General features: G+C 34.8%; 1 protein-coding gene across 1 annotated transcript; it reads right to left on the reverse strand.

The window, feature by feature from the left end:
• Positions 1-1,480: 1,480 nt before the first annotated feature.
• LOC120635140 (G2/mitotic-specific cyclin-B1) lies at positions 1,481-9,531 on the reverse strand. Its single transcript, XM_039906076.1, has 7 exons — positions 9,300-9,531; positions 9,018-9,214; positions 8,009-8,138; positions 7,345-7,734; positions 6,523-6,645; positions 5,109-5,329; positions 1,481-4,287 (listed from the first exon to the last, which is right to left on the reverse strand). Exons 1-7 carry the CDS (start codon positions 9,327-9,329, stop codon positions 3,912-3,914), a joined length of 1,467 nt encoding a protein of 488 aa, XP_039762010.1. The 5' UTR covers positions 9,330-9,531; the 3' UTR covers positions 1,481-3,911.
• Positions 9,532-9,648: the final 117 nt, after the last annotated feature.

Below are 9,648 nucleotides of genomic sequence, written 5' to 3' on the forward strand. Positions count from 1 at the left end.
TTAAAACATTGCTACTTTTGCTCTTTTTGTAGCATAAAATATCTGACATACCTACTAGGTACACAATAAATGAAAGATTAATTGTTGCCCGCTACGTCGCTTGCTAGGACATATGCATAGGACATCTTATTATTTTTTATTATTTGACCGCTAAACTTCCCCTATGCAAACAAATATAATGTCGATCTCTGATTTTGATGTAAATAAAAACAAAATTTACCTCGCGGGAACCGTATCTACATTTTTACTTTATAATGCCTATGTGCTATTAAAGACAGACTTTAAGACCTATATGTTTGCAAAAATTCATCCAAAACCGTTCAGCCGTTTGGATGTGATTGAGTAACAAGCATTCATCCGAACTTCCGCATTGATAATAATATAAATAGATACAGATATTAGGTAGCGATTAAACATCATGAATATAGTTTGTTTACGCGGTAGTTGCAATCAAAATTTATAATAACATAAGCCTAATTGACGGACAGTTGATGACACTCAGACTTGTTGAGACTCGTAGTAAACTGAAAAGTGTCCACAATTAAGATAAGAAGCTTCATACGGTGATCGGGCTAAGCAAATTAATAAATAATTCACAAAAATCCGCGGACGATCTTACCTAAACAAAATCTCACATGACCCCCCACGGGTCCACGTCAATTAATTACCCACTTTATTAAATTATTGTAACAAGTATTTCAGATACCAGATACAAATTACTTTCAAGAAAAGCATCTGAAATACTAGATATAAAATAAAGTATCTTCTTAAGATCAAAATACGGCCAGTTCCCAAGCGTTTTATTAAAGGTTTATCTTTTGATTTAAACAAAACGCCTGGAGGAATTGGTTGGAAGAATAATCTTGTCATAATTATGCTAAGTTTTTTTACCCCTTAATGAATTTGCACCCACGAAAATTTAACAACTATTTCATAGCTCCGTCATAAAGGCAAAACTTATGATACCTACGGATTGTCAATGGGGATTCGTAGAATACTAGTTATTCTATTCGGATTCGTAGAATAGGTACTACATCTATCACCCAAAAAATAAACAAGTGTCTCATTGTGAGTTTTCTTATCTTAGGTAAGTTACAAACATACAACCATGTACCAGTACCATTTTATCCAACGCGTTCTTAGCCGAATAATATATATACAATGTAAATAAAAAAAACTGTCGAGAATCGAGTAATAAGAGTTCTCGGCGCATCACTATTTTATACCATTCTATCATAGATGTAAAACTATTTTACAAGATTACATTTTCACTGATTCTTCTTTGTAAGTAGTTTAATAAACATACTCTCGAAAGGTAAGATTATTTTGACAGAAAGAAAAAGAGTGGTAGAAAAACAATCATTTATTAATTAATACAACAGTTTATTTTTAACAAACTACAATAAATCAAATTACATTTATTCAAAAATATATTTAAATACTATAATAATAATTAAAACCTGGCTTACACAAATAACGCGTCCAGTAATTATAATGTGTCAAGTATTTTGGTTCTTTGTCAGTTGCATTCAAGTTCTCACTCAGCGCTATGTTTAACATTATATCGTACATATTATTCTGCGAGCAAAGATTAACACGTTTTGTGGTGGTAAGATGCCGTGCGGACCTCATCGGATCGCATTGTAAATTTCAAACTACACTATATTGTACAACAGTCCATGCAAAATACAATTAAGTGATTGCAGAACTATGTACACATTAAGCTGCGGCCATCCAAGCGCGAGAAACAAAGTCATTAATTTTGTACGTATATTTCTGTCACATGTAGAAGTAACCTACTATATATCTTTAAAATGATCACCTTATGAAATATACCTTTCATTTTATACCAAATTCGATACATACATTTGTAATTTTTGTACCTGCGGTATTTTCGCAACATACCAGCCATATTGTATTTGTCATGACGTCTATGGCTCTTGTATTAATGTCAAATTCAAAGGCAGCTCAATAAGGAGAAATCTACACATACAGTTAAATACATTATCCTTCATTTGCAGTAGATGGATAAAATTAGGTCTTCTATACAGAGGTCAGAGCAGGAGAGCTAATAAAGAGCTTCAAAAAAATTTTTAACGGATTGTTTTAAAGTCGACCTCAAACAATTGAAATAAGAGTAAGTGAGCATGCAAGCAGAGTTTGTCGCTCTATCTGCACCAACCCTAATATATTAAATTTTTTGTAAAACTTAGAGCAAAATTTTAGTACTACATGTGTGTTCATATGTCAGAAAATTCTACAAATAAATAAGTTAAAAAAACAAGCGTTCGCAAAGATTAATACGCGCGCACTAAGCGTGTTTTTAAGAATGCGTAATTGCATCCCTTGTAAAGTTAGTAAAAATAATCGGTACATTACTAAAAAATGCACCAGTGGACCAGTATAGTCATGTATCAATACCATAAAAACTTTCGTTAACTATGACAACGTAGGTATAGTATCAACACCATTGATACTGAATCTCAATCGTACCTTACGACGCGACATTACCAGTAAGTAGATTACAGTGATAAAGCCTTTCAATCTAATAAGTCATACAAATACATCTAAAACCTTAAATTAAACAGGTACCTAAAAGAAACCTTAAGTCAAAAATGTCAGTCCGTCGTTACAAAATAAAAAAATTAGCATGTTACATTACTGGACACTGACACAATTAAATCTTCTAAGGCACCATTCCACCAGAGCTTAATATTTGTAGGGATGAGTTTGATACAGACCGACAGGATTGCTTCATTTTTATCTCAAAGCGCAAAGCTGTGTTTATACACTATTGCACCTTCTACTCTATACGTTCAAGACGAACGAAGAAGAGACAATAAAATTTAAAACATATGTATACTATCAATGAATTGTTAATTTTGAATGACAGGTACAGTGGCTTATACCAATGCTGCACTGAGACGCTCGCACTCAAGTGTTGGGTATCGTCTTAATCAGTGGCGTGCGCTGGGTTTCTTACCAGGGTATGCATACAGCAGTAAAATTGCATAATTCTGCAAAATTCCTCCTCTTATACAAGTTATGTATAGATTTCAGGGTATGCAGGGCTTTTGTGCATGCATGAAGTGCACGCCACTGGTCTTAATACAAACTAAAAACTATTTTTCAATAATAACATTTGTGGTAATTTACATTAGATAAAGTGTGCAACAGATATAAGACGAAAATAAATAATCTGCAGATTCTCGTTTAAGCCGAGAAATGCGCTCGTAATTGAAGCGAAGGATTTGAGTTATGCTTTAAGTTTAACGGAATTATTATTATTTTATTAATTATTTTTTGATAATGTTGAATTAAACATTGGTATAGAAAAAATATTGTGTATCAACCAAAATCCATTATTCTAAATGCCATAGAGCAAAATGAAGAATTAAATGAATGTCCGATCTCTATTGTCTATAAGTAACGTCTGGCAAATAATATTTGCTCCACAGACAAATTAACTCGCCTCATACATTTCATTTGCTTGCCTAAAGTAGACAGCTTTGGTGGAATAGTTTACACAGCCTATCTTCACATACTTGCACCATCTAGCTATAGTGGAAAGTTGACCTTATTGATGAAAGAGACTCTATAAGGCCTATTTAACAGATTACACATTTTGGTCGCCACACGACTAGAGTCAACCCGCCCTTTTAACGCCCAAAAAGATAAGACATTACGTAAAAGACTTAAGGACTCGCACCTTGTCGCCTTCATATTTCATTAATTTTATTTACACATGCAGATTAGTATTATTAAGTTAGGATCCTTAACATTTAGCAATGTCGAATATTCAAAATCCAAAATCAAATTGCTACGCACTTGTGATAAACTTTCAGCTGTTCAGCTGTTTCAGCTATCACATAAATTAATAATTATTATTTATTAATACTTGTTAAAATAGTCTACGCTTCTTGAGCTAGCTCAAGAATGACATCACTTTTTAACTGAGGTAGACTTGATACCTTGGCCAATGATATGTCCAAATATTTGTTGTACACAGCTTTGTATTTAGATTTTTCTACATTAACAACTATTTTGGCGATCTTCCGCATAATAGGTTCGATGTGTTCCAAAGAGTATTCCGAGTAATAAGAGAGTGTAGGTGTCCATACTTCAGTTAGGTTTTTCTTTGATAAAAGGTACAGTGACAAGCAGATGGCCGCAGCAGCCAACTCTGAAGGTTTGTAGTGCGCCATTGAGTATTCCACTAAACATAAGTCTACTAAATATTTTGCTAAGTGATGATTTTTGGAAGTTCCGTGTGCTGCTTTCACAAATCTGGAAAGATATTATATCTTTTATAAAATAAACTAATACAAAAAAAATGCAGTTTTTTTTTAAATATAGCCATATCAACTCAACATTATTGCAGTTTTTTGTTTCTTTTATTCAACTACAAATTCGCCATTGACAGCAATCTCACCTGCTGGTAAGTGATGATGCAGTCTAAGATGGTAAACTGGCTTACCTGTTAGCTGGTATGGCAGTAATATAAAACGCATGCCGCTGATCGGTTTTAACGCGACTTCGTATCGGAACGCTAAATCGCTTGGCGGCTTACATTTATGTTGTTAGGGTGGTAACCCAATAGAGCCAAAATAGGGGCAATTTGCCGGGGGTCGAACCCAGTATCGCCGCTTATAAGACTAGAGCGCTTACCGCAACGTCAGGAAGATCGTCAAAATATTATTTAAACAAATAAAAATTAAGTACCCAGATACTTTTGAAATGAATGCCTTTTGTAAAGCTCAAATAATATACTGTTTTAACAATAATGTTATTCTAAGACATACTTAGGTGGATAGAGGACTTAGCAACGAGAGTTTTAGTCCCCCTCTAAAAAAGATAGTTTTAGGTTGCGGTTTTACTGCTACTGTTTTATAAACACCAAAGATATTAAGTTTACTACACTTTGGCATAATCAAGTGCAAAATTGCCTAAGCAACAATCTGTTTTAATACAGCAATTTCAAAACTACTTCCTTCTTTTGGAGAGGAATTGGTATCTTAGACCCTTCTCCAATGCAGGTTTTATGCAGACTATGTTATGCCTTAAGTGCACAGGCTAATAGCAGTATTAAGAAAATCTATTAAACGTACCTCCTCAAGAAACTTATAGGTATCGGCCTAGCCAGGCAGTACCCAAGTTTGGACAAGATTTCCACTTCGCACTGGATGACATCAGATGCGGAGTAAGCATTGTCTGTTATAAAGACAAAGTCCCCAACCTGAGGTGCAAACACTTCCTCATATTTGCTGGCAATGAACATCGCTGTTACGCCGACCAGTTGAAGCTTACCCCTCTGCACATTTGTCACTACCTGTAAAAGATAAAAGTGTCTAGTCACAATCTTATATCATAAACTATAAAGCTTAAATGATAAATAAATTCCTTAAAAACCCGGCAACGCATCGGTGGCTCCTCTGGTGCTGCAATGTTTATGGGCGGCGGTGATCACTTAACATCTGGTGACCCACTTGCTTGTTGGCCCGTTATTAAAATTTAAAAAAAAAAGTTTTTTGCTTGTTTGATTGTGCTAATCTAGTGAAACTAGCAGTCACACTTGAACAATCTTTTTTGCATTAGATACCATAATGCTTAAGGAAGCTTTAGCTGGGGCGAGTGATGTGATGTAGTGTATTGGTTTATAATGTGTAACGTTTACTTATCGAAAGTTACACGTGACCGTTGCCGGCGACCACTAGTTATTAAGTGAAGGTCAAAGCTGCAAAAAAGAGCACTTTTTTTGCCACCGCTGCAATGAATTTTCAATAGAAAAGCGGGACAAACGGCCGATCCACTGCGTGTTATACAAGCTGCGCGGCGACGTACCATACACATTTTGAGGTATGTGAAGACACACACCACGGCAGTGCAGCAATGCAGCGTCGCAACGTTTCCATTGTTCGGAATTCGATGGCGTATTTAACATGATTTTTATAAATGAACGTTATGTACCGGCCCGTAGAGTTTAAGGCCTTATTACACGACCGGTTTGCAAGTTCCCAATGCGAAACGGGTGCGCGCGCAGCAACCAAGCCGCGCGTGCGCAGCGAAGAGCGTTTTGCGTAAGCGACATGTGCGCAGAGTGTAGACAGCTCACCCATTCCACTTTAAAAACTCTCAAAAAAATTCAAAATTCGTGGCAGTTATAATAGCAAATATGTTAAAGATATGTATCTCATGATTACTACGACGCTAAAACATTCAGGTGATAGTGGCAATTCAACAATTTGCATTTGTTAAGCAATGTTGACTAAAACCAGATTGATAGGTACAACTTCAGAGGCTTTAAATTAACAGCCTCATTGCATATATAGCACTGTCACCAGACAGCAATTGTTATGGCTACTAGGCATTGGAACATCACAAAACCATTATTGTGATGACTATAATGACTTCAATGACATCTCCCATTATTCAAAGACTCAAGCAATAAGGTAATAATATCACAAATGCTGCAAGACCTATTGTAATTTCTGAGTAACTGATATAACTATCAACAATATTTACCTGTAAATAACGGTCAATGATACCAACTGTCATATGGAATGTCTCTAACTCTAAAGTGAATTGTTTCTGAACTTCAACCAACCAGTCAATCAGAGTTGCTCTCATTCTTCCAGTGACCACAACCTGCAAATTAATAATAGTTTTATTTTTATTTAAAAATGTTACCCCTAAACTACCACTACCATTCACCTGCACATAATATATACTATAACTAAAAATGGGAAAGTTTGGAGATGTTTGTTCCTCAATCACACCAGAACGGCTGAACATATCTGGATGAAATATAGCACAGAGATAGATTATAGTTATGAAAAGCAAAAAGGAACAGGCAAATAATCAGTACCTGTGAGATAGATTTGTTTTTGTTTTTCAGAGCTACAGATGTGAACGTGTTTTAATTAGCAAAGTGGTTGTTCATGCATCCGATAATAAGGCAGGCATATACATTAAAATTTCCATGTGAACAAAGTTGTGACCAACAGTGTATTCCAGCATGCACAATACAATTTTGTTGTGACAAAAGAAAATGTTTTACCATTTAAGTAAATGGTAATTTTTAAAAAGTCTAATGATTAACCAGAATACAAATAAAACACATAACAGAAAAGAGCTCTTTGAGCCCTTTAACCCTGTTAACCCAGCTTTGTGGGGGTTGGACCCGGGACATTTTATTTTGCTTGCAATTCTGTCTTACATTCTCACCCCCATGGACTTTTAAAACTTTCACCTTGCCTAATATTATGTCTACTATGTCTAATCAGGAAAAGTTTCCAAAAATAACACTATAAAAAATCAGTAGTTTCCTAATAATAAATAGCTAACCTGTTTAGCCAAGTGGTCTTTTTCAATAGCATACTTTTCTTCGAGCTTGGTCAAGTATCTGTATATATCCTTAATGTAATGGGACATAAGCAAAGCAGTATTGTTATCTTTTGCATCAATGTCTTCAATATCATCAGGGAGCTCTGGAGTAGGTTCAGGTTCTTTTTTTCTTTGATTAACTTTTGTTGACACGTCATCACCCAATTTGAGCTTGCCCAGTGATTCTGTTGGTTCTCCAATAGGCTGTTTAAGCAAGCTTTTGACTTCTTTGGCATTCTCTTTAAGAGTAGGTAGCTTTTTCTTTGCCTGGACAACTTTCTTTGCTTGCACAAATACATTTACAGATTCTTTTATTTCATTTGGCTTATTCTGTGTGTCTTTAAGTGCGGCCTGCAATTTTATACAAAGAAAATATGATATCTTTGTAAAATAAATTAAGTAGGGTAATATTATATTATTTAAAATAACTTTGCTAAACTATTTGGTGTCCTACCAATAAATAAATTTGAATAAGTTTATTTTATCTAGTCTACTTCAGTATGCAGTAGTAACTGCCTTTCAGGAGGCTTCAGTTATGTAGCAACACTTACTGCAAACGGGCACCTTCAATCAGTAACTGGCCCACTAATAAAGAAAGTAATTATAAAATAATTTAATGATATACCCTAGAAACGACTGCCCTAGCTGCAAGCCTGCCAGTACTCTCTTCTCTGCGAAGAGGAGGCCGTGAAGAAGGCTGAATAATACTTTTGCTAGCCAATCCTGTGTCCACTTTTGATTGGACATGTTTATAGCTGTAACAAAAATAGCATATAAATCATTGAGTTGAGGCGACATAATATACTCAGATGGTTAAATTATATGATATAATATATCAACATCCAATGAAGTATATAAGCACACAGACATCAAATAGTCTTTTTGATGTCTGTGTGTACTGTAGATACAGTATTTGAGTTGAAAGTAATTTTGACATGATTATTGAAAGAAAATCATATCTATTACGACGGCCGACTGGCGCAGTGGGCAGCAACCCTGCTTTCTGAGTCCAAGGCCGTGGGTTCGATTTCCACAACTGGAAAATGTTTGTGTAATGAGCATAAATGTTTTTCAATGTATTTATGTATATATAATTCATAAAAATATTCATCAGTCATCTCAGTACCCATAACACAAGCGATGCTTACTTTGGGGCTAGGTGGCGATGTGTGTATTGTCATTGTATATTAAATATATTATTTAAATAGGATGTATGATGGGCAGCTATGAAGCATTCATACAATATTTGTTATTACATTCATCAACTTAAACTAATGCTTTCAAACACAGCCTGGTCTAAGACATGGGTATTTAGGTACTTAAACATACATTTATTATACTAAAATAATTAAAACCAGCTTCTATGAACCACGATCAATAATCTGTTCCCACACAGGAATTTCCATATACTTTTGGCCACATATACTTGGGTCCACACATAGGCAATTACACGTTGAAAATTTTAAACAAGGTAACTGCAAAAAAAGTATTAAGTAATCTTATTCTGTAAGTCCTGCAGGTAGAAATATTAGATCGAATACAAAGGACCAATTAATGATTGCAAAACCCTACACTGAAAAATTGCATTGTTACTGAAATGGCGGAATTTTATTAAAAATTATGTGGGTAGTTACCATCGAACAACTCGACGAGTTTTATTTTCAATCTCGCAGGAAATAGCGCTTTTGATAGCATTGTTGGCAGGTTGAGATTGAAAATTGGTGTTCGTGTTTAACTCTCCTAGGGCGCCTCGAACATTGAGTCCCAAGTGTTTCATTGGAACTGTAGCGCCAACATTTTTAGACGCGTATACGTTTTCCTGATCATGAACCTGTACACAGAATTTATTATGCAATTTGCTTATCACTTTCTTTAAAGAATTCAGAACAATTTAATGTATAAAAAGAAGTTCTTACAATATGATTCCTCCTGACTTGAATCTCCATTTCGCCGTTCAATATTCTTGCTGTCAAACCAGCGACTTTAAAACACTATTTCACAATCAACTACCAAGTTTTATTTACTGCAAATTAATAATTCTAAATCCAAATTACTCCCATGCAATTTGCAAATCACTGCTTGATGGTTGCAACTTCGTTTACTCTAGCTTGCCCTGATTGAAAATAACGTATAAAATTCATAAATCCATACTGTCCAACGAGTTCAACAATACTCAGCTATGATTGGTCTATTTCTGGAACGGAAGTACATTAACGACTTATTAAATTATTCATAATAAATTAAATATTTTTTGAGGAAATATTT

Source organism: Pararge aegeria, chromosome 2 (assembly GCF_905163445.1).
Source record: "Pararge aegeria chromosome 2, ilParAegt1.1, whole genome shotgun sequence".
Classification (NCBI taxonomy): Eukaryota; Metazoa; Arthropoda; class Insecta; order Lepidoptera; family Nymphalidae; genus Pararge; species Pararge aegeria.

What these genes read in the sequence shown, in the direction of transcription:
- LOC120635140 (XM_039906076.1), bottom strand. Translation starts at nt 9,329, where the DNA reads ATGGAGATTCAAGTCAGGAGGAATCATATT. An exon ending in ACTCGTCGAGTTGTTCGATG is followed by an intron (nt 8,139 to 9,017) that starts GTAACTACCCAC and finishes TTTTTGTTACAG; the next exon opens with CTATAAACATGTCCAATCAA. An exon ending in AAGACCACTTGGCTAAACAG is followed by an intron (nt 6,646 to 7,344) that starts GTTAGCTATTTA and finishes ATTAATTTGCAG; the next exon opens with GTTGTGGTCACTGGAAGAAT.